The 26,731-nt window shown below is 37.6% G+C and overlaps 1 protein-coding gene across 4 annotated transcripts in view; it reads left to right on the top strand.

The window, feature by feature from the left end:
* The first annotated feature begins 3,892 nt into the window (after positions 1-3,892).
* The window catches only part of rnh1 (ribonuclease H1), a 115,696-nt gene continuing 92,857 nt past the window's right edge, over positions 3,893-26,731 (top strand). For all 4 annotated transcript variants that reach the window (XR_016548239.1, XM_090391832.1, XM_090391833.1 and 1 more), the window contains exons 1-2: positions 3,893-4,263; positions 23,340-23,446. Coding sequence is in view for 3 of the 4 variants with exons in the window: in XM_090391832.1 (XP_090247958.1) it covers positions 4,148-4,263; positions 23,340-23,446 (223 nt within the window). In the remaining variant the exon portion in view is untranslated. The remainder of the gene's footprint in view (positions 4,264-23,339; positions 23,447-26,731) is intronic.

The raw sequence follows: 26,731 nt of genomic DNA, 5'->3' as shown, positions 1-26,731 counted from the left end.
TATATATATATATATATATATATATATATATATATATATATATATATATATACTGTATATATATATATTATATATATATACACACACACCGAGCAATGACGTTCATCTCCCACCTAGAGACAATCACAAACATCCATGTTAGTACCGGAATTCAAACCCGCTACTTGTTGGTTGGAGTGCGAATATACTAACTACCCGGCCAACGTGGCCGGCAAGTAGCGTTTTTTCTCCTCCATGAGGATAAATGCGAGTTCCTGGAAGAAAAACCGTTTCACCATCGTATAAGATCAGTTAACTCACTTTCAACTGAAAAGCTCTTATATAGGATCTTCACATCATAGACTGGATTTGAACTGAGATTTTTCCAGTTGAAAGGCACGTCAAAACCGCCTGAACTATGGGAGGAAGAATAGCTTATTCATTTTTCGAAATTTATCATTTGTAATTTTGCATTTTCTTTCCTTTTATTTATTTATTCATGTACAGTATTTCGTTATTCGCTAAGTTTTTGGTCTGGTTTTGCTATATCCTTTTCTAATGGAATAAAAGGTGAATGGAATGAAAACAGCATAATGAAATAATTAAATACATGTTTAACTGGTTTTAATGTTTGTCTCTATCACAGAGACATAATCTGGCATATAAAATAAGCAATAACACAAAAATCCACAAACAGTATGTAGATATTAGACTGGAGGCCTGATCTCTTAAGAGGTATGTCCTCTATGGGCGATGGTAGCTAGCTTGGCTATTGGATGTGATATCCAAGAATGTTACTACAACCAACCACATTTAGTAAGATTTTGCTGATTTTTGAAATCTGCTTGATTCCATAAAAAACAACAAAAAATGACTTTTTCTACCGATATATAGAGAATAATCTTATTTGTATGTTCGGTGTCTTTTGGTGTAGCAACTATTTTTTGTTTTAATTCTTCTGATACTTTGTCATTATGGCATTCTACATCACACAACCCACCATCTATAATATTTAATCCTCCATCTCTACCACACAATCCTAGCCTAATCCTTCAGCCATATGGCTGGTGGGGGGTGGGTAGCTATATGCTATCACACTAGGAAGATGACCCTGCTAATAGAATTTTTGTGTGCTGACTGTGTGTATTCTTTGACCGATTTGTCTGTAGTGTTTTTTTTACGAAACCTCTTAATTTGCATCACAATTATTGAATTTACTGAAACAAAATAAAATACTACTTAGTTTAACAAGAAAAAAATATTTCAGAGTTTTATAGCTGATGTTTTTATTATTAAAACCGGAAAATTGTCCGAGCTAATAACTATCGGAAATCAAAACCACTGAAAGATTTTTTTTTTAATTCTCCGAAGGAAATAAATGAGGTAGTTTTAGTCCTATCTAGAGACTGAGGGATGATTCTTCACTCTTAGTCAGAGTAGGTCCCAAGTTCATCAGTCATTTATAGAAACCATCAAGGAAGAATATTCAAACTGACCATAATTAATTAATTAATTCCGTGTGATGATACAGCGTTCCCCCTTTATACAGGAGTTCTCGGTACCATCTAGTGCCCCCAAATTTTATCCGTGCTCCGGAACCGGCATAGGCTGACGAATCAGACCTATGGCTGGGTCAGTATTCCTGACTGTAATCCGTATGTGTCCTCGGACCGGTTTGCCTGCTTGCGGGATGAAAAACACCAGATAAACCTGAGGAAAAAAACCTCCTGTCCATGCCCAAGACCGGCTAACTTGGCTATGACTGAGGAAAATCCTTGAGCTCCTCACGTCGTTGACGGGAATCGAACCTAGGACACTCCTTCCCCAGGCATATGGTTGCAAATCGCAAAGCCACTAGGCTTAACGTGCGGACAAACTGACCTTGCACAGCATCCATAGAAACAATTAAAGATTATTCACATTGACTGGAATGCTACTTAAATAGAATGAAGATGATGGCATTATTGGTCAGAAATTTTCTTCTTCTTCTTGGCTTCGCGTGTTAGGCAATTGTTTGCCTGTAACGTTTTCAAGGTTTTAAAACGTCTTCTGCCAGTCTTCTCCTGGGTCTTCCTCTTGATCGGTGTCCCTTTGGTTTATATTTTCAGGCAATATTTGGCCATCTGTTCTCTTTCATTCTTTTTGGTCAGAAATATTAGCTGCAAATATTTAATAAATTTCATAAAAAAAAACAACAACTGTTTGTGTTTTATTGGAATAGAGTTATACGAAACCACAGTTGAATATTTAATTAACTAAGACTGGTTTTAAAACCAATAAATAAATAAAAAAAATCAGCTAACGCCTTTTATTCCCTTATAGGGAGTAAATAGGGTATAAAGGCGAGGCTTTATGCCCTATCTAGTTTTTGGGGGGACTGAGTGGGCAGTTCAATCTCCACCGGTAGCCAATCAGTGATAGCTACCCAATGCTATCACTAATTATAGCAGTCACCGATGAAGAGGCTGGCAAACAAGTGCTGTCATCTCTTGGTACTTAACCCTAACAAGATATGTCACTGTCTGAAATAATGTGGGTACTACGATCGATTTTCTTGAGTTTACGGGATGAAAAACCCGAGTTTCCGGCGGAAAAACCCTCTTGCCCATGCCAGAAATCGACTAACTCGGGAACCGGTTGAAGAAAGGCTTCGAAAAAGTTTCACCAGTCGGTGACTATACTTTAATTAAGTAAAATTTCGAGCGAACAAGCGCAGAGGACGCAAGCGTCACTTCCCCCTGAGCTTCACAGGACTCTGGTTTTAAACCAATATTTTAATAATAATAATAATAATAATAATAATAATAATAATAATAATAATAATAATAATAATAAATACTAGTTTTAAAGTGGTGATAACGTAAACTGTTAATTCTGTGATTTAGAAGCCTTCCCTCCCCCCACGCTGCTAATTTGTTTCCCAGCACTGAAGCATAATACGTTGCATGTGTGCAAGTATAGTAGTTCGCCCACCATTTTTAGATCCCTTCTTGGCTTGGTGCCAAGAATAGTCAATTCATGCTGAAGGGGAGAAAGAAATGAAAGATGTACGGATTGGTCGCCAACATGCGAAATCACGTGCTTTCTTGTCTGTCGCGATACTAGTACTAGCTTGATTTTTGTTGTTCTCTTTTTGCATTATTTTTTATTATTAATTTGTATGATGGATCCAGTACAGTCAACAAGTTATATTGTTACACGTTTCAGTAGCTCTTGCAAAAGAATATTGAATAATGTGCTGACATTCTGCGAAAAAGAATCGTCAGAAGGCCGTCTTCTTGTTCCCCTTTCTCAAGTCATAAAATGTGCAAGTGCAATTGCGGGCGTATCGGGGTCGACTGTTAAAAGAATTCGTAGGGAATCAAAAGGTGAAGGTAAGCCAAAACTTAAATCTCCTAAAAAAAAGCGCCAGAGAAAGAAAACCATCTAAACCGTAGCTCTGAATGATTTTGATGTAGACGTTATAAGAAGAACTATTCACGAATTTTACGTGCTCGAGAAAAGAGTGCCAACTGTTCCGAAATTGATTCCTGTGCTTAGAGAAAAAATGAATTTTCCTTGGAAAAGAGAAACTTTAAGGAAAATACTTCATGAAATCGGATTTTGTTTTAAAAAGTCCCAGAATAAAAGGAAACTTATCATGGAGCGAAGTGACATTGTTTTATGTAGAACGCAGTATTTGCACGTATTAACACTCTACGTACATTTTTCCAACTGTTATACAAGCAAAATAGTTACACTTTAAAAACAGCAATGTTCGTAAAAAAAAGCTAAATTTTCCGACATGTAATAATAAACAAACTCAGTTTGTTTATTATTACATCCCAGAAGACATACTGATTACCCTATTATCGGAATGGATTCTCCTTTTTCTGACATGCGCAGAAGTGTCGAGGGACCTCAAATCGGTGGGCGAACTATAGCTATTTAAATTTCGCGTTCGTAACACTTACAGATTGTAACAATTAAATTTCCTAAATTTTGGTTACAGTATGCGTGTGTAGTTTTAATTCGTGTAAATAAATTTTACATTGATACCTATTTTAGGTATATAAATGCTGCTCGATAAACTTTCTCATTTCTGATTAGGTTATTATAATGATATCTGTTTGACATATGTATCTCTATTTGTAAGGAGAGTAAGAGTATAATTGAAGCTTTTTTATCTATGAATCTACTGTTATTTTCTCAGTGGAGGATATTATCTCGTAGTATGGGAAAAGTACGATCTGTTACCTATTATGCAGTGAAATGTGGCCGTTTACCAGGTGTTTATTTTACGTGGTAAGTTTGAATGACTTGAAACAGCTTTTCAGGCAAAATTCGACATTCTATTTTATAGCCGAATATAACAGATTTATCATCATTCAGTTTGCAATATGTCAGATGCTTATTACTTATACAAGTACTGTTTTTTTTTTTCTTCTTTTTCCTTCTCCGTAGGGTGGTAACTTTTCCCCTTCATCTGGCAGTAAAGCCCTACCCACGTTATCTTCGAAGGAAAGAGATACCCTTTTACAGGGTGGTGCTGTCTTAAAATAATAAATCTGTAACATAAACAATACTTATTAATTTAATGAGTAATATTTATTTCTCTAATATCTAATTGAAAAAAGTTTATTTAATTGTGAGTAATAAGTAAATTTTTAAATATCGATGTAGGACATATATCAAATATTGTTATCAGTAACATTAGTTAGGAATTCTTGGATCCATGAGAATCATTGTGGGAGAACCACTTTGGATAACTTGCAGTCTAGTATACCACTCCTTGGACTTACTCCATATTGTCATATTTTCAGGCAGTGCATTCCATATATTTTAGAACGTACTTCTCAATCTTGTGTTCTCCATTTCCTTTCACAATTTCATTTAATCAGAGATGGTTCCTTTTTTTACTGTAGAAAAATCTCCCCTGTGTCCCCCTATAAATACTACTTAGCTCATTCATATCATCCTTTATCCACTAAACTGTACAGGTTGAGACCTCAGTCTGCCCTTATAACCAGTGTTCCACAATCTTGATATCATGTTTTTAACCTTTAAAGTTTCTTCAGACTTAAAAATTCCAGTAATCAGATCGGAATGTAATAATCCAGTTGAAGCCTGATATTGGGGCAGCATGCAGTTGAACTACATTATTTCTGTGGGTGAAGATCCTTCTCTGCATGGCTGCATACTTTTGGGTTGTTTTTCCTTACTTTTGCAATAGGTCCTGTAAAATTTTCAATTTCTGTCCACTATTATTCCAAGATTCCTTGAATCCTACAGTATGGTTCCACCAATAGAGCCTCCTGTCTGTGAATTCCATAATTCAACACTTAGACACATTAAAGTGACATCTCCATCCTCTTGAAGAGTCACAACATCAGCACTGTTAACTGTCTTCTCCATCTTCACATCTTCTGTAGACAACTCAATAGGTCATTGCAGTCCAATGAAATTATTGATATAAAGGATAAATAATAATACCTCCAATATCAGATGGCAAGTTACCAGTGTACTAGTCTGATATATAAATCCACATGTTATAGCTCAAATAATAACTTATTGTATGACTTTTTTGTATGTTGAGCCCATACACGAGAGGTTGGTTGATCAACATATGGTACATTAGTACCGTCTGTGGGTAATGGGTTGGGAAAGGTGGAGCTTTTTTACATTTGATTTAAAAGATTGTTTATTGTATTCCTTGGGAAACAAACAGGGAAAAGACTGTTCCACAATACAGCAGTTGCAGGGATGGAGGAGGAAAAGAAACTTGTTCTGTTGGTTTCAAGGTGTTGAGCAGCAGCTGCACATGTTCCAATGAGCTTAGTACTAGGTAGGAGAAATTATTGATGCTGTTTCAGATGTATATTTCCCATGGAAATATTTATAGAATGCACATAGTGCAGAAACCAAGTGCCTGTGCAAAAGTGGGGTGGGGGGGGAGTTAGTAAGAGATGGGGCATTAATAAGTCTAATTGCTCTTCTCTGTATTAAGTAAAGCATTTTGAGGGAGCTTTTAGGGCCCCACCCCATATGTGAAAGCAGTATTCAATAGCTGGGTAGATTTGCGATTTGTATGAAGTTCACAGCTGTTCAACTTCATACAAATTGTTTGAAGTGGGTGAAATAACGTCTTGAGTGAAAGAGAAATCCTAGTTTTTTAGAAGCTGAGGATGCAATGGTTGTAATGTGTTCATGTCAGAAGAGGCTTAATGTCAGGGTAATTCCAAGAAGAAAAATCTCAAATTATCTAGAAATTTGAGTGTTGTCAAAAATAATACTGGGAGAATTTTTATTTTTATTTTATTTTATTTTATTTTTTGAGATGAGACAGAACTGTGTTTTATTAGCATTGAAATTGACAAGGTTATCTTAACCCCATTGGAGGGTGGCTTGGAGTTCAGAATTGAGGGAGGAGTGCAATGTGTTGTCATTTGTAAAACTGTATTGGGTTGGAGGTCAACTGAAGTAGGTCACTGATATATAGCAGGAAGAAGGTTGGTGAGAGGATAGAACCTTGTGGAACCTCAGCATTAGTTGAATGGTGAGAGGATAAGGAATCATTCACCACCACACATAATATTTGTCCAGACAGAAAGCTGGCATTCCAACTACAGATGTCCTGAGACAGACCAAATGATGGTAGTTTGATTAGTAAGCCTTTGTGCCAGACCTATTTAAAAGCTTTGGAGATATCGAGTGCAACCACTTGAGATTCGCCAAACTTCTATATGGCATTTGTCTAGAGATGGGTGATGTGAGTAGATCTGTTGATCAGCAGCGACTGAATTCATACTGGTGGTCATTTATTAGGTGGATGCCTTCAAGGTAGTATAGGAGTTGGGATTTGATGATTTTTTTTTTTCCCCATTACTTTAGACAGGACTGAGGTGAGCGAGATAGGGCAGTAGTTAGATGGCAATGATGTGTTTACCCTTCCTTTGGAATGGGTTGAATATAGGCCAATTTCCAAGCTGTGGGATCGATACCAATGGAGTAAGATTATATACAGGCAACATAGGACAGGAGTCAGTTCTGGTGTGTACAAACTGGTGCACAAAGGCTTGCGATTGGAGGAATTCCATCAGGACCAGGAGACGTTTTTGTGTGTGTGTGTGTGTGTCTAATTTGGACAGTATTTTTCTGATCTCTTTCTGGCAAAAGGATATAGGGGACATTGTACGTTGGACATCTGGAATGGTTGGGGGCATTTACCTTTGTCAGTTAGGCCTGCATTTTGAAGCAAAGTGTGAAGCCAGGATATTGACTTTTCTGTGAGTGAGGATGCAATATAGCCAGCTGGGTATGATAGAGGTGGGGATAGTGTTGGGCAGAAGTTGCAGCTAGTTGCTTTGGTGAGAGACCAAAAGGCTCAGCTGCTGTTCGGACAGGCTGCTAGTGTCCTGCTCTTTTGAACTTGGGCTTGAGTATAAGTTCTAAAGGATGATGGCATTCTTGATTTGAGCCAGTTATGGTATGTTTGGTTTTTTATTTGTATAGCCTTGGCACATCTTTTGGAAAATCTGGGTTTAGTTAGAGAATGGCAGTTCAGAATAGTATGGGGGGATGTATGTTTCCATGCCAGTGAGGACTACTTTAGTGATAAGTTCGGCTTATATGTTTGGGTTGGAAGGCTAGAAGCAATAGTTTAACCATAGGAATGAGGTATGCAAGTCAGAGGCTGTCCCACTGGACACTGCTATAATGAATGAATGCCTCTTACAAAATTCAGAAAAATAGCAGTATGTGTATTTTCCTTATACAGAGTAAGTGATGGTAATTACAAGGAAAAGAGTTTTTCAAGAAAAAAACCTAATCACTGAATTCACTGACCATTATTTCATTTGCTTCAATCCTTATGATCTTAAATTGGAATTTGACAACATCCAATGTATTATGTAGCAGAATGGCTTCTTCCCATGGGAGTTTCAGCACATTCTTATCTTTTTATTAGCTTATTCCAGAACCTGTACAGACAGTTCCAGTTCTCTTATGCTGCAAGAACCTCTGAACCAATTTTGAAGATCCTCAAGAAACAGTTTAATGTCCACATTATTTTTTTTTCATGTCAACTGTATACCTTAGAAGGTAACAAGGGAGTCTCTTCTGTTTAACCTTGAAATAGCAGAGACTGTTCATCTCCTTTCCCACAGATGTTAACCAGGTCTTTGTGATTGCCATCTCTTACTTTGGAAAAACATGTTGAGAAATAACTACAGGAACATCAGCCTTTTTTATAAAAAGCCTGAGGAAGTCTAATCTATCACAGCATGGAGTTAACACTGACCACAGTATGTTCTAATAAGACTTGTCCGCTACACAGTTGCTTTCAGCTGATGAAAAGAATACTAAAATATAACTCAAAAGAAATAAGACTTAAAGTTGACAATAGGCTGAAACAAGCCAGTAGTTTTAATACTCTGAAAGGAAGTAGTAGTTTTTGTTCAAAGAGTGCTGAAGTGCTGCTACATTGCTCCAACCATAATGACCATCTTTCTATTTTGTAGGCTTATCCTTGCTAGTTGTAAGCAAATTTTTTTTTTTTTTTTTTTTAAATCACATCCTGCAATTTACTGTACTGTTATTACTATTATTACGGGCAACTCCAGGGAGTCATTAGACTCATCGAGGGAGCCCCAAATCATATTCATCACAACTATTCGACATTCATACAATATCTATCATACCTCACCTTAAACTCATTCACTGTCACAGCATCCACCACAGACTCAGGGAGTGCATTCCACTCATTCACCACTCTAAAAGTAAAGAACCCAGCTCTAACACCTTTACTAACCACACTTTTGCCCAGTTTCCATGGATGTCCCCTAGTCCTCCCACAACCAGCCCTGTTCTCAAAAATATCTTCTGAATTAATTTTATAGAAACCCTTCAGTAATTTGAATGTCTCAATCATATCTCCCCTCCTCCGCCTATCAACCAATTTTTGCAACCCACAAATCCTCAACCTGTTCTCATACGGTTCATTCCACAGACCTGCTATCATCTTGGTCACTCGCTTCTGGATCCTCTCCACCTCCTCCCCATCAAGAAGAAACCTAGGTGACCAAATCTGAGCACAGTAGTCGAGATGGGGTCTTATCAAGGCTCGATACAGAGGAACAATAACCTGCTTGTCAACGTATTCTTCAGCAACCAAGTGATTTGATGAGCTGATTTGGCCACTTTTGCAATGTGTCCCCTAAATTTTAATTCCTTATCCACCAACACTCCTAAATCTCGTGCCTCATCAATTTCCTGGAGCACGGTTCCACCAATGCAGTAAACTGCCGCCAATCTTTTCACCCCAAAATGCATAACCTTACATTTTGCCACATTAAATTGACATCCATTCTCCTTAGCCCAGACCTCCAATCTATCCAAATCATCCTGCAAAATTTTGACGTCATCTACATTCGCTATTGCCCTACCCAACTTCTCATCATCCGCAAACAAATGAACTGTTCCTCTCAGGTCCTTTCCTATATCATTTATGAACAAATTAAACAGCAGTGGTCCAAGAACAGATCCTTGTGGCACACCACTAGTCACAGGCCGTCTTGTGGACTCTACTCCTGAGTAAACCACTCTCTGATATCTCTCCGTCAACCACCCTCCTATCCATCTCACCAACCCTATGTCCATTCCCATATGCTGCAATTTACTGATTAGAATTCCATGTGGTATCCTGTCAAAGGCCTTAGCAAGGTCCAGTAGAATCACTGTAAACCCATTACCCTTATCCAGTTCAGCCGTCACTGTGTTATAATACGTGAGCAAGTTACTGATGCATGACCTACCCTTCACAAAACCATGCTGTCCCCGATACAGTATCCCATTTTCTTCTATCCAACCTTGTATTTTCCTCTTGACTATTTTCTCTAAGACCTTGATAATGATTCCTGTTATGCTGATTGGCCGGTAATTTTCAACAGCAGCCTTGGAACCACCTTTGTGCAGTGGAACTGTTTTCCCCTCTTTCCACCCCCTTGGGACTGACCCAGTCCTGAGGCTCAAATTAAACAAAATGGTCAAGGGCACTGACAATTCTTTGGCCGCTTCACGTACGATACGAGCTGGTATACCATCCAATCCCACAGATGTATTGACATTGAGGTTCTGTAATAGACTAGTTACCTCTACTTCATTCATCACAATTCCAGTATAAGCTGTTGGTTCTTCCATTCCTGCAAAGTCACCACCTGGATGATATACTCTTGCAAAGTGCTCGCTCAGTAATTCCACAATATCGACTGATTCGGTTACCTCCCTACCCTCAGCATTTTTTAAGATCATTCTACCATGAGCATTTTTTCTTTTACTTGCAACATATTGAAAAAACTGTTTGGGATTCTCTTTAGCCTGCGTGGCCAATTTCCTTTCGTAATCTGCTTTTGCTTTTCTTACCACCCTTGTTACCATCCTGGCCTGAGCTTTATACTGTTCCTGCGCCTGATGGTCACCCTTCTCCTTAAATTCCCTCCACAATTGTTTTATCTTTTTTTTGCAGCTCAAGCTTAATAGTGTTATTCATCCATTTAACCCCTACTTGATTTATTATTCGGACTCTTGGTATACAGTCAACCATTGCCTCCTGCAAACAGTTCTTAACCACCTCCCATGCGCTATCAACATCCAGCCCTTGCAGTTTTACATGCCATGGTATTGAGCCAAGCACACACCTAAGCTTGTCATACTTACCAGCCCGGTAATTCCACATGTACCCTGTCTTAATTGTAAATTCGACTCCTTTAGCCACCTCCCAAGTCATGATGACCTTATAGTCACTCTCACCAATTGGTGGCAACATGGTCATGTTCGTTTCAGCCACATTCTCATTTACAATTACTAGGTCCAGCACTCTCTGCCCCCTGGTATTTTCCAATACATGTTGCCGTAGATAGTTGTCCCTTAATAACCGCATAAAATCCAATTCCTTCCTCCCATGTGCCCTCTCCTCTTTACAGTCAATGTTACCATAATTGAAATCGCCCATAATAATTACCCTCCTTCCACTCATTTCTTCTATTTGCTTATGCATACTATCCCCACCATCCACTCCATCACCCGGTCTATAGCAGCACCCAATTGTATATTTTGTTCTGCTAGATTCTATCTCGCACCAAACAGCCTCAAATGTGCTTTTTTCCCCATCCTACAGTTCAACTTCTATACTCCTTGGCTGAAGCTCATCAGCTATCATCAATAACACTCCTCCCCCCTTTTTATTCACCCTGTCACTCCTGAACACGCTATACCCGTCGCATTCAATCCCACTAGCTTTATCATCTTCTGTCAGCCATGTTTCACTAATACCGACAACCTGTGGCCTGGAAGTGCCAACCATGGCCAAAAACTCTTCCTTCTTGTTCCTAATACTCCTAGCATTAGTGTACATGAATCGCAGAAGCCCATTTGTCCCAGCCCTACTTGGATGCCTTATACTAACTATCCCATTCTGATTTGTTGTCCGTTGTACTCGCTCGGGCATAATATACTCATTCATACACTTAACTGCCCCCCCTAAAGCCTGCATGTCTACTCCCCCCCCTTAATAAATCTAGTTTCCTTGAGTCTGTACATCCACTTCCATATCATTCATCAACACTCTTTCAAGTCTCCGTACACCAACTCCATTCAAATGTAACCCATCCATCTTATATACGTCCTTTCACCCATCGAACTCATTCCACACATCCACAAATTCCACACCACTCTCCATGCATAACCCACGCATAAAGTTATTGGCAATTATGGCCCTCCTTCTAAACACTTCGCTGTCATACCGCAGTAAGATACTCGCCATCCTAACTCTCTCACTGTTCTCTTTTGCTACCTCAAACAACTCCCTCACATCCTCTATCATTTCCATTTTGTCCTCTTTCAAATCATTCGTTCCTGCCACGATTATCATCTCTTTCAACCTCTGTTTTTGCAGTCGAATAGATTCGCTGACGTCCTTTATGTTCGCACCCAGCTGGTACGACTTCATTAAACTCTCAATTATTATGCCTCTTAATAGCGAATCCCCATACGGCACTCGCTCCTTCATTTTATTGACGTTTACGAATATTCTATTATTTGTCGTCACAGACTTCCGCCGGTTATTTGTCGGTACGTTCAACACACATTTTTCCATACGCTCCAGTTGTCTTTTAGCTCTGTGTATCGCACCATTCAAACGGGCAATTTCGCTACTCGCATTTATCTCACCAATTATGCTAGCATGAGGCTCTTATCTTTTGAAATCCACTGCTGAATTGTCTGTTCATTGATAGTTTGGAGTTGGAGGTCAACTGAAATAGGTCATTGATATATATAGTAGGAAGAGGATTGGCATTCAGTTTGAAATATTTGATTTAATCAAGTATTATTAAACTTCGTATGTTTACATTGTTCAGTGTTTGTTTTACTATGACACATGGACAATTAAAAATGCATATATTTGTCCTTGTAAATTTTGCATGTGGTCCTCAAATTTGGTGGACTATAATGCTGCATTTACAAGTCCCTTACCTCCTATGCATCTTTCATTATCACCACTAAATATACAGTATCCTATCTATGGAATCTAAAATTGGAAGTCCAGGTCTTTCTGTATACACAAAATATCTGTTCAAATTCATCTTTTTTTTTCAACCTGATTTATTCATCCCAATTTAAATAAACAACAGCTTGTCATATGGCAGTCTGTCATAGGCCATTTTACAAAATTGGGATCGCCTGTTGTTCCTTCCATCTACCAGCCTATCGTAATATGTAAGAAAACTGGTAAAGCACGACTTTCCCCTTAACAAAGCCATGCTTACCCTCGCAGATTTCTACCACTATTATCAACTATACTAGGCCAGACTATCTAATCACCTTAACCAGTATTATAATTTTGATGTAATGACAAAAGTGATGCCTTATTTAAGTCATTCCATTTTGTAAGGCCTGCATTTGGAGTTTAAACTGGCAGTGATGTCATAGTCCTGTTACATTATGAATGTCTAAGTTAATTTCTCATACCTCCTGCTTATTCACTAAGAGTTTCTTCCCCACTATCCCATACTCACTCACTCCAAGCCATTGGGGAAACAGTGCAGGAAAAAATAGATGTTATTTTGTGTAATAATAAATTGTGATATTGTTTTCATTTTGGTAAAATTTTGTGCATTTTTGATAGCTTAGCCTAAGTGTCATGATTGTGGAGCTTTGTGAGTTGTTACATTTTTCCTGAAATTTGTGTAGCTTGTGTTGAATGAGAATAAAATGGCAGTATGAATGAGATTGTCATGCCAGCAAAGATCAGTTATTTCATTATTATTTGTTGAAAGTTTTTTCATTTGGTTAGACCATAAATTAAAGATGCAAAGAAATTATATTCTTGGTTTAATCCTTTGTCTAAGTATAAGCAAACATAGTTTGCGTGTAAAGTATCTTCACTATGGAGCTACTTGTATATAGAGGCTAATTTCTTTGCTTCAATTTCCTTAGTATCCCATAATGGAAGCAAACCTCCTTTTGGACATGAATAATGCTGTGCATTGCAGGAAGGGCCACTATCCAGAATGGCTTTGACTGTTATTGAGATCTCATCAGTGGGAGCCGATTGCAGAAGAGATATCAAGGCTGAAGTAATGTAGAAGTCATATTTCCCATATACAAGTAGTGAGAAGGTGTATCACCTTATTATTAAAATACTCTGAATGTAATAAGGTAATACACCTTTTCACTACTTGTATATGGGAAATATAACATCTACGTTACTTCAGCCATGGTGTCTTTTCTAGGTGTGGCTCCCACTGATGAGACCTCAAAAGTCAGAAGTAGTAGATTGTAGTAGTAGTAGTCCTTCCTGCAGTGCATAGCATTATATATGTCCAAAAGGAGGTGTGCCTTTTGCATTATGGGATACTAAGGCAAATGATCATTAACCTCTATATACAAGTAGCCCAGTTGTGAACATAGGTCACATTAGTGGCATATTTAGGTACGCCACTAGATTAGTGGCATACCTAATACTGTAGTATAGGCCCGGGCCTAGAGCAGCAAATTTTGAGGGACGGCAGAAATTTCTGGGCTCTCATTTTTGTAATTATATTTATATTACAAATTTACGATATAAATAGGTTATGCATGTAAACATGTTCATTAAATTTGAGGGAGGGCACTTTCTGCAGGCCTAGGGGCAGGAAATACCTAAATACGCCACTGGGTTACATGCAACCTTAAGTTTGCTTGTACTTGAACAAAGGATTAAACCAAGAATATAATTTCTTGGCACCTTTAATTTATATTATTATTATGACCTCCATGGAATCTGTGACTCATTGTGGGAGGTCCTTTATCAAACACTCAGTTCATCATACTGTGACTGACTTGAATGCATTCATTATTGCCACACTTCCAGACAATGCATTCCAACCACCCACAATTCTCCACTCAAAAAAATCTACTCCTCACTCCCGTGCCCTTCCTTATGCAGATTCCAAGGATGGCCTCTTGTTCTTTCCATCTCCACTCATTCTCTGAAAAATCTGACCCATATTAATCTGGTAATAAGCCCTTACCAATTTATGTCTCAATCATATCCTCCCCACCCTTGTCTTTCTATCCACTAAACTGTCATTTGCATTCCCTCAATCTGCCCTTAAACTCTATATTCCAGAAACTACATTCGGCAATCATCTCTGAACTCATTCCAACATCTCTTCATCTTTTTGGAAACCTTTTTACCAAATTGCACATCTGATCAAACAACCTATAGAATACATTGTCTGATCAAAGCCTTATACAATGGAATCATAATATCCTTACTCCTGTATGTTGGTGTGTTTTTATTCATTTTCATAATGTTATGTGCTGTCCTCACAATTTTAGCAAAATCCCTCCAAAATTTCAGATCCTTATCCACCAACATTGCCTAGATCTCTCATCTACTCCTCTTCTCAGGTATCCTTACCAATCTTATACTCTTCATCCTATCTGTGCTTGCAAAAACTTTAAAATCTTACACTTTGCTACATTGAACTGGTATCATAGCTGCATTCATTTGCCCATTCAGAAAGTCTATTCTAGTCTTCTTGAATAGACTGCAACATCCATTGTATTTCTCTTAGTTCTTCCCAAGTTTACATCCTCTGCAAACAACTGTATAATACCTTTCAAGCCATTCTCAATATCATCATCAAATTCCTGACATGTACCCTCAAGGGGTGTAAGTATATGATAGTATTACATGAAAAATTTACATCATTACTAACTTCCTATCTACAATTTTCCTCCACATCAGTCTGTTACTTGTCAAGACTCCAACATTATCAGATCTTATATTTCTATTGTCTAATGCACTTTGTACCGTATCAATCCACCTATATCTTAGTCTTCCTCTGGGTCGTTTTCCTGCCAACCTTGCAGAGAACACTTGTTTTGCTAATCTTTCCTCACCCATTCTGTTTAAGTGACCATACCATCTGAGATTAGCTCTGCTAATGCATTCCTGGATGCTGACAATGTCAAGTTCTTTCCTAATATCCTCGTTTTTAATATGATATTGTCACTGATGCCATCTGTTCACACCTCTAATCTTTCTCAGAACTCTCATATCTGCGGTCTCTAGTCTTTGGTCAAGTGTTTTACTTCTGACCCAGCTCTCAGATCCATAAGTTAAAACTGGTTTGAACACTGGCTGCTATACAGCTAATTTAGTGTTCCAACTAATTTCTCTTTTATTCCATATGAATTTATTCATTTGACTTCCTACCATACCAGCCTTGTTGATTCTGTTGTCTATTTCCATATTTAATTTACCATCTTCACTAAAAATCATGCCTAAGTAGCTGAAATGTTTTACTTGTTCCACAGGTTCTCCGTTCACAACACAGTTGACATTTTCAATGATTCTGCCTATTTTCATTGTCTTTGTCTTTTTATTGCTGACCTTCATACCATATCTATTACAACAGTTATTCAATTTAGTCAGAGAATTTTGCAGACTAGTAGCAGATTTATTTAGAAGTATAACATCATCCACATAAACAAAAGAGCTGACATTAACATCTCCAATTTTGATATCAGGTTTAATATCACTTTCCTTCTTATATAATGTGATCCATATAGATAATGAATAACAGAGGGGATAATGTACATCCTTGTCTGACACCAGATTTAACATTAAACCATCTTCCTGTACTTCCTTCAATTCTAACTGTTACCTATTTTCATTGCTGACCTTCATACCATATCTATTACAACAGTTATTCAATTTAATCAGGGAATCTTGCAAACTTGTAGTGGATTTATTTAGAAGTATAACATCGTCCGCATAAAGCAAAGAGCTGACATTAACATCTCCAATTCTGATATGTTTAATACCACTTTCCTTCATAATGTGATCTATATAGATAATGAATAACTGAGGGGATAATGGACATCCTTGTCTCACACCAGATTTAACATTAAACCATCTTCCTGTACTTCCATCAATTCTAACTGCTAATTTACAACTCAAATAAAGACTAAGTATTGCTTGATATAATGCCCCATTGACACCATATAACTGTAGTGTTTTGAATAGCTTCTCTCTTGGCACCATGTCGTATGCCTTTTCCAGATCAACAAAACTTAAATACAGATCTTTGTTATGTTCCCATGATTTCTCAACTATTTGTCGTAAAGTGAAGATCTGATCCTGACAGCCTCTATTTGGCCTGAATCCAGCTTGTTCTTCACCAAGCTTTATATCTCAATATCATTTACATACAAATTAAACATCAGCAGCCCTTGGGACATGCTGGTGACTTTCCTCTTCTTGGATATTGCTCCTCTATTTGTAACTTGCTGATACTTATCAGACAGCCAGTCTCCAAATCCATTGCACTATTCTACTATCAACCCCATCTGTTCCAGCTTAATTACCAGCTTGTCATGTGGCAATCTATCAGAGATTTTAGCAAAATGTAAATATACTGCTGTGTATGTTTATCCTTTTGTCCAGTGTACTTGTTACAGTAAGTAGATTATTGAACATTGACCTTCCTTTAGAAGAAAAGATTGTGTGTGAGAGAGATAAATGGCAATATTGTTTACATTTTGGAGATTTTTTATTTTTGATAGCTTATCCTAAGTGTGTTAGGATTGTAAAGCTTTTTGTTGGTTGTTAGTTAACATTTTTTTTTTCTGAAATGTGTAACTTGTGTTGAAGGAGAAGATAATGGCAGTATGATTAATATTATATCATACTGGCAAAGGTCAAATGTGATTAATTGTGTAGGGTTCTTTTGATAGCATAGCATGTATGCTTGTGGTGGGGGGAGGTGGGAGGAGGAAGAAACATGTATAAGACCATGTCCTCGTGGATTATTTCTCTGGTTTTGAGAGAAATCAATTAAGGTGAAATCTGGTGTTTGGAATATGGGGCACAAAAACAGATTAAGGGAGTGGGATATGCATAGTCTCATGAATAGGAGGAGGAGGAGGAAAAGGGCTATGATTCAGACATCTTCTTCTTCTTCTTCTTCTGCAGCTTCTCCCACTTAAGTGGGGTCACTGTTTGTTATGAGTCTCCTCCACACCTTCCTGTCTTGGGCTGTCACCACATCCAAGTTCTTCATCTTCAAGTCCTCTTCTACCAGCTCCCTCCATCTCTTCTTTGGCCGCCCACGCTTCCGCCTTCCTTGCACATCCATCTGCATGACCCTTCTTCCCACATATTCGTCCTCCCTCCTAATCACATGACCAAACCATCTCAACCTTGCCTCCTGTATTTTCGCTCCTAAGTTCGTAACTTTCACTGTTCCCCTGACATAGTCATTTCTCAGATGATCCTTTCTGGTCACACCGCACATCCACCTAAGCATTCTCATCTCTGCTACTTCCATCCTGCTGATGTTATTTTTCCTCAGGGCCACAGTTTCTATAGCATATGTCATAGCTGGCCTCACTACTGTCCTATAAATTTTGCCTTTCAGATTGATCGGCACCCTCTTATCACATAACACTCCAGCCACCTCCCTCCAGTTCCTCCAACCTGCTTGTATCCTGCATCCCACTTCCTTCTCACCTCCTCCATCTTCTTCCACTGTCGAACCTAAGTATCTAAAGTCTCTCACCTTCCTGATGACATTTCCTTCCAGCTCTAGGTCTGTCTCCTGGCCACCGCCCACTGCGCAACACATATACTCTGTCTTACTTCTGCTCAGTCTCATACCTCTCTCTTCCAGTACTTTTCTCCATCTTTCCAGTTTAGTTTCCGCTTCTTCTCTTGTATCTACACACAGCAAGATGTCATCTGCATACAACATTGTCCAAGGTACATCTTCTCTCACCTCCTCTGTTACCACCTCCATCACAATATTAAACAGAAACGGACTTAATGCTGACCCTTGATGCAAGCCAACTGTTACTTGAAAACTTTCTGTCTGTCCCAAACAGGTCCGAACACTTGTCTTCACATTTCTGTACATTTCCTGCACCAACCTGACATATTTCTCCGGCACCTTCTTCTCCCTCAGACACCTCCAGACTTCTTGCCTTGGCACTCTATCGTATGCTTTCTCCAGATCAATAAATACCAGATGTAGCTCCCTTTGTTTCTCTCGATATTTTTCCATCATCTGTCGTAACCCAAAGATAGCATCTGTTGTTGATCTACCAGGCATGAAGCCAAATTGTTCCTTTGCAATCTCCACCTCCTCCCTCAATCTACCATCAAGAACCCTTTCTAGGATCTTCATTGTGTGGGACATCAACTTTATTCCTCTGTAATTTTTACAGTCTTGTGCATCCCCTTTACCCTTGTAGATGGGAACAAGAGTACTCTCCCTCCATTCCTCGGGTATATTTTCCTGTTGGCAAACTTTCATGAACAGGTTCCACAGCAGGTCAATTCCCTCTTCCCCCAGTGCCTTCCATGCCTCCACTGGAATTCTGTCGGGGCCCACCGCTTTTCCATTCCTCATCCTCTTCATGGCCTCCGTCACTTCCATTCTACTGATGTTCTGCACCATCCCCTCAGAAGGCTGCCCATCTTCTCTGTGAGTCCTTGCATTTTCCTCATTCAGAAGTCCCTCAAAGTATATTTTCCATCTGTTTCTTATGTCGACATCCCTCCATAATACTCTTCCTTCAGCATCTTTAATCTGCCTCACATGTAAGATGTCCTTAGCTGCTTTATTTCTACATTTCGCTAGTTGGTAAATTTTTCTCTGTCCTTCCTTTGTTTCTAATTGATCATACAGATTCAGATCATATGATTCAGACATAAATTGGTAAATTACACAGTCTAACACAATTTTTGCTGACTTTAATATGAGACTTGTTTTTTACTAATTTGGGTTTGAATAATAGGCTATATCTTCTGGAATTTTTCGAATTTCTTGATAAAAAGTTAGGAACAGATTTTTAAAAGTACATGCTTTCAGAAAATAATATTAAAAAAATCGATTTTTTTGATCCTCTAAATAGTACTGCCTCCTTAAAACTATCAAAAACTTACAGATTAGCGAAAAGAAAATGCCATAGAGGAAAAACGTGATAGAGAAAAATGGGTTTGATATTTGAAATCAGTGCACCCAAATTAGTAAAAAACAAGTGTCAGATCATAATCAGCAGAAAAAAAATTTTTTTGTTGTTGGCCAGTGTTATTTGTTACCAGGTTAATGTGAAAGAAATATTTCATAGAAGGGGAGATGGGTAGAACAAGAGGCCATCCCTGATAATTGTATGACCATCCTCGGAAATTCTTTGCATGGAGATTAGTTGAATGCATTACTGGTATACTGAATGTGGACATGTTTACATTTAAAGCATGGTTGGAGCTTTGTGTGTATGACAGCATGAACCTCCTGCAATGACTCTTGACTCCATGGAGGCCTGATGTTAATGATATATCACTAGCATAAAGACACTTTATCCTCTGCAGCAGTTACATTTTGCCATTTCTTCAACTAATATCCTCATAATCATTTTCTCCTATCCTAGCTGCATATCAAAAGAACTGGAACAATCTGATAAGGTGATTTTCACCTTATCAGATTGTTTGTTGACTCTTATCATTTGTTTTACGACTATATATTAATCTTTAGAATATCTTTAGAATACATCCAGGCATGTCAAGCAATGCTGTTATCATCCCCCCTCCAAAATTCCTCATTCCATATTGCACTAAGCTGTCTCTGAGTATTCTATAATCATATATCTTGTAGTTCCACATATCCTCTTCTCACTTGTTAAGTGTCTTGTGATCCATTTCACCAAATGGAACTACGATCAACACTTCAAGTTTGTGATGCAGTGATCAAATCAGACTTCAGAATCTTGTGTATCCTCTTTCACTTGCAGTCCAAATAGCTGTCTCTTAGAAACTCACTCATTTTCTTTGCTCCTGGGACTAACTCATCATTTCAATTTATATTGTCATAATTAAAATTAATTACATCACTCTCTGCATTTCCAGCATTTTATTAATATGCTAAATATCCTGTCTACATCCATCTCCTATCATACACCCTTTGTCCAAAAAGAAACCGAACTTTTTGAAAATAAAAGAAACTAGTGGCACCACCTGTTGTATCTTTTTGTTGTCGAAAGCAGCAACCTTCATTAATGTTGTGTCAACTGTTTGACATTTGTTTCATTAGAAGCCGAGTTATAGTGCCAAGAGTGACCGTTCATCAAAACTTGTGTTTTGATGAACGGTCGGTCATCACGATATTCATGCCATACGCAACGAATTCTCACTATCAATCACTTCGAAACTTCGAGATAAAACTCACCATTGACCGTTTGGCCAGGCAGAACGAATTCTTTGTGGATAATGCCCTTAGAATCATAGAAACAAATCAGCATTGTCTTTACTTTTGACTTCTCCAAGCAACTTTTTTTCGGATGCCCCTCTTCTGGTGGTCTTCACTCAGCACTCTGGCACTTTGTTTTGGGCTCATACTCAAAACACCATGTTTTGTAACCAGTAACGATCATTTCAAGGAAGTTTGAGTCCTTACGAGCGGTTTTAATGAGGTCCTTGCAGTGTTCAATTCAATACCTTTTTTGGTCGTCGGTCAACTTGTGGGGAACAAATCACAAATTCAATTTACGAAGGCCCAAACTCTCAGTCAAAATGTTGTTCACAGTTGATTTTGGAATCCCCAATTCATCTTCAATCAATCTCAGGGACAATTTCGGGTTTTCTTCGATGAAATTGTGCACTTTTTGGATGTTAACTTTGCCCAGTCCAGTTTTTGGACGGCCTGGCTTTTCGTCGTCCTCAAGCATATCACGACCACTTTGAAATCGCTTAAACCACTCATAAACTTGAGTATGGGATAAGCATTCATCACTGTATGCTTTTTGAAGCATTTGATGTGTTTCGGTAAAACTTTTACCAAGTTTAACACAAAAGTCAATCGCAGCTCTTTGTTTGAAACTCATTTTCCGACCATTCGTCAAAACACATGTCACTCTTGGCACTATAACTTGGCTTCTAATGAAACAAATGTCCTAAATAGTTGACACAACACTAATGAAGGTTGCTGCTTTCGACAACAAAATGATACAATAGGTGGCGCCACTAGTTTCTTCTATTTTCAAAACATTCGGTTTCTTTTTGGACAGAGGATGTACTCTGTCCCCATCTTGCTTTCCTCATGCAAACTACAGTTCCATATGTTCCCATCAATAAATTATCCTCATCTGTTTCACTTGTACTAGTGAGTTTACCAGTATGAATCAACTGCCACCTCTCACCTGTAATAGTACACTCCTTTATCACCACCTTACCTGTTTTTTTCTCAGACCCAACAGATTCCAATACGAGTCAGACTATCTCCCTTGCACATTTGTAATTCATCATATATTTGCTAGTTTTCAGTATTGATATTTCCCCAAATCCTGGTTTTTCCTTTTCATCTTGTACTTATTCATATACTTGCTCATTTTCCTCTGTCATTTACCCAATGTTTGATCTCATCTATCCTTCTCTTGCTTTTGATTTCCTCTTACTTCCTCAGATTGTTACTACTTCTCCCTCTACTTACAAGTTTCTTCAGATGGCTTTTGCCATTCTCAAAGTGCAGTCAATCTTTTACAGTTTGTTCCATCCTTCAAATTCATCCCACACATTTTCAAACTGCATTTTCTTCTCATGCAGCACTGCCAACATACCATTCACCTTTGTCATCTTGTTGCATGCTAACCACTCTTCTTATTAGACTAAAATCTCTTACTGTCATCAGTAACCTTCTGATATTCATTCCCATTTTATCTGTTCAAATCATGTGTATCAGCTTTCCTGCTCTGTAATTCCCTGCATCAGTCTTAATCTACCTCTTCCTAAAAACCAACTTGTCTGCATACTGTTTTATCACATCTGATATTGGAATCTTGGTGCTATACTTAAATCTTTTATTCTTTCTTCACTTTTATACCTTAGTTACTGCTCTAACTTATCATGGCACAATATGACCTTAAGTTATCTTTATACTGTCCTGATCAGTACCTTCTTATTTCTTGCCTTGATGGTTACGTTGGATTGTTGAGTACTGCTGGAATAGAGCAGTAATACCTTCCAGATTTTTTGTAGCCATATATGTTTAGTGTTTGTTATTTTTGGTTGAGTATCATTTTTGGATCTTTTTTGTATGGAATATGTTGGTTTTTATTTCACTTTATCTGGTGAACGGCTTCCTTGGGCTTTGTTCACATAACTTGTATGGAATATGTTGTATGGAATTTTTGTATGGAATATGTTGGTTTTTATTTCACTTTATCTGGTGAACGGCTTCCTTGGGCTTTGTTCACATAACTTGAGTTGTATCAAAAATAATTTTGATGCAATTGCCTTTTTTTTGACAGCTGTAACACATAATGATATATGTTCCAGATTACATGGATATGCTCCATGAAATCTGGAATTCATGGAGCATATCCATGAATTTCCAGTATTGTTTATTATATCAGTATAATTTTTAATAAACTATATGGTTTCTTGGTTTGTGTATTTTCTTTATGATGAAAATTGAGATTATATTTGCAATATTTAATAAACTTGTAAATCAGTTTTGCAATATGACAGCTGAAGATAGTTAGCCATTGACACATTCTGTAATGTAAGTTCTTCATTGAGGTTAAAATATAGTGATCTCTCAAATGATCTCTCTGAAACCCGAATTGAGGTTTGTTGTGCTCGATACAGTAGTAGATCACACAATGATTTAATTTCCTTGTTGATTGCTTGACACACATGTAGATTTGAGAAATTAAAACATGTATTGTGTTCTTATTATTACCATGATTAAGAATGCAATCAAACTAGATAATGTGTTGGATCATTGTTATTGCTGTACTTGGCATGGTTAATTCTTCTCTTTTGCTTTAAATTTCTTTAGGGAACAATGTCAGTTGCAAGTGAAAGGGTTTCCTAATGCAAAATTCAAAAAGTGTGTGGATGAAATTGAGGCTATGGATTTTATACATTCAGACATTTTAATTGAAGGTATGTAGGTAAATATTGAATATAAACTTCTTGCTCAGTTTTCTATTGAATTTTTTATTTTATTTTAAAGAATAATCATATTGGTTTAAATTTGATTTAAATGAAAATGGGAACAAATGGTTTTTAAATTATGCCTCCCTTTTTTCCCATCATGCAAGTAGATATTTCAGTGAAACAATTTCTTTTAAACTTTTATTGTGCAAGTTTACATGATTATTTCTTGACGCAACCTCCTGTGCTATTCACATCCTACTACCATCGTTCAAGTAGTTCTGTGCATCATTCAGTAGAACCAAATAGCTTATTAATGAAACAGTCTTGACTTACTCTGGGAAATGTCTTTTAAATTTTCGTTCGCTTTTGAAATCAAATGGAGATAAGTATTGGCCAGGACAACAACCAAAGTGGTGAATCTGCATTGTTTATGCAGAGTAAGGCATAGCTTCACTCTTGTGCACTGATGAGACTATACCTTTTCTTGTTGGAAGAAAAACTCTTGCTTGTCATGAAAAAAAACCCGCATGTCAGTTTTATTGCACTGGATCCATAGTGTAGCACTGCAACATATTAAGCATGAATAGTTGGTGTCAGTAGGCCCACACCATTTACATCCCACAAATTAGTCAGTACTAATGTCTACACACTCATTCATAGATTTCATTAACATTGGATATGTCAGTTTGTGGAATGTGTTTGTTGGAAACTTAAGCACTGTTTCATCTGCACCATTTTACTGTTATAATTCAGAATCCCTTTAGTGAAAAGGATAGTATAGTCCAGTGAATAAGAATAGTTTAATTTTAACTGAGCAGTGTCACTGTTGCCATGACAGTTCATCTTGCTGTACCATCATTGTCTTTTAGTGTAAGCTAATATGGAATGCAATTTTTGATATGCTAAATCCCAGCATGCCATCCCATCCTCATTTGTTCAGTACCCAGATTGGTACCTATTAATGGTGTATACTATGAGAAGGTGAGGATCGGATCTTTAGGTCATAAAGCCTAATCAGTTCTCCATATTGTTACATGTATTTTTATGTTTTCTTTTGTATTATCTTATGTACATGTGAGGTATCTGAATTCTTCTGTAATTATCTTTAAATTGTACTTCCTTAGTTGTAATGGAAACACTACTTATACCTCTCTCTTTGTATGTATGCCTACTCAGTACTTAATCTCCTTTGTGCACTGTGGCCATCACTTAGATTGATCACATGTGCAAATTAGATTAACAAGGGGATTGCCTTTTGGCTAGAGCCAATTCCCTTGTTACAAATATCTGGAGTTACCTCCTCGTTAGGTTCTGGAAAATTTATTTGTTACTGCTGCGCCATCCAGAACCCTTAGATTAGAAAAGCTTTTCAGTCAAGGAGTTAACTCTCAGACAGACACATGGTTAATCGTTCTATTAAAATACTTAGTTCAAATTAGCTAAATTTCCTATACCAATTTCCTATAACAGTTTGCAGTCGTGGTCTTCGTTAAACAATTAAATTCCGCTCAGATTCTAATAAGTGTTGCATTGGATTCATTTATCAGGCAACTAATTAGATAAAAAGTACAAAGGTTCATTTATTAAAACTCATTCAATATACTTTCACAAATATATACTCAGCTAAGATAATCACTTTCTTAAGTTACAGAACTTAATATAACAAACTATAATTTATATATCTGAATATTGGCATAAGACACTACTATTAAATCAGTTGATTGTCCTTTTGTATTCTTTGATCTACAATTCCTTCCAGGCATTAATTCAATTAATTTCGCATATGATTATACTATAACATACTAAACATAATCGACATTTATAATACATTAGACTATGCTCCTGGAGCTGTAACAGTTTGCTATTAGACAATACTAAAGTCCTGCCTCTTACATAATATGAGCTCTACTAATAAATTTTCCTGTTCACTATTATATAATAATTCTTTCTTCCACAACAAAAGAGACTAAGGTTTGTACATTACCGGATCTTTAAGACTTCTTCAGGTCTGTCCCTCAACCTTCAATTCCCTTTTACAGCTTACTTATTCTTTATCCTGACAGTCGTCTCACCTAGGCCAGGTTTGGAGCTCGCCGTCGTGATTTATCCTCTCCGATGTGGACGAGAAACAGCTCTGCTTAAGTTGGTCCACGTAGTCAGCTTCCGTAGATTTCCTCTGTACGCTGACGAAATGCCCACACCTGGCTCGCTACTTTGCCGCTTATCTCCGTCGAGACATCGTTCCGTTGGCTGGGTTCACCTACACATCTCAGGGAACAACTCGAGCTGGGCTCCATCGACTGACGGGCGCTGATGCTGAACAGGAGAGCATGAGGAAGAACTGGAATCCAAGAGAAAAAAAGTTGGTCGAACCTAGGGGAGCCAAGCCCTTCTATATTGCACCTTTAGTGGCACCTCATTCTGTGTCGCACCTTTTCACCCATCACTATTCTTCTGCACGCGGTTCCGTTCTTCTCTCTTAGCGTCTTCCTGGGAAGCTCACGTGTGCACCGTGTGTGTGTGTACGTGACTGCCGTAGGCTCTGCTGCTAATCCGACTGTCTCACTCGCATACCTTGAACTCATAATTTTATACACTAACATATATTTCACAGATTATTTTTCCTTTGTTAAACATACAAAAATAGGTAATATTCTTTATGTTGAATTTTTTCTTGACAATTATTCATAAGACTATTACACTTTTTTATAAAATCTTTATCAAGTAGCTTTATTTTTATCCTCCTACATGTTTCTATCTGTTTCTATTGGCATCCTCAGGGAATACAAATCAGTAAGCACAAAACGAAGGTTACAGACTAGGTTATAACCGATGGTTCTAAATCATACAAAAAATTGGTATTGTGCGTGTCTCGTTAATGTGATTTATTCGTGATGACTCATGACGTAATTGTTATGAAAGTTCATTTCTTTGATATTTAATGATCTGATAAAAGTTTTCCAAATTTCTGGTAAAATTAGACCTTGATTCTTGTTTAGGTTTTCAGTTTTATGGATGACTGTAGCTGCTTCTTTAAAGGTTCTCATAATGTATGGCATAAGGCTCTTATCCCACTCAATGTGATGGTTAGTAGAGGCAAAGTGGCATGAAAGGCCTGAAATGTCTTGTCTGTTATTTCTGACATATCCTATGTGTTCTTTCTTTCTCGTTTCAAAGCTTCTAGATGTCTGACCTACGTAACTAATACCACATGAGCAAGGAATATTATATACTCCAGAGTATTTGTAGAATGGGTGAGGATCTTTCGGTGATCTTAAAAATTTCCGAATA

This window comes from Typopeltis vanoorti, chromosome 4 (genome assembly GCF_054136105.1).
Source record: "Typopeltis vanoorti isolate ZY-2024b chromosome 4, IOZ_Tvanoo_1.0, whole genome shotgun sequence".
NCBI lineage: Eukaryota > Metazoa > Arthropoda > Arachnida > Uropygi > Thelyphonidae > Typopeltis > Typopeltis vanoorti.
Note: the sequence above shows the minus strand (reverse complement) of the source record. Positions and strands in the feature narration are given on the sequence as shown.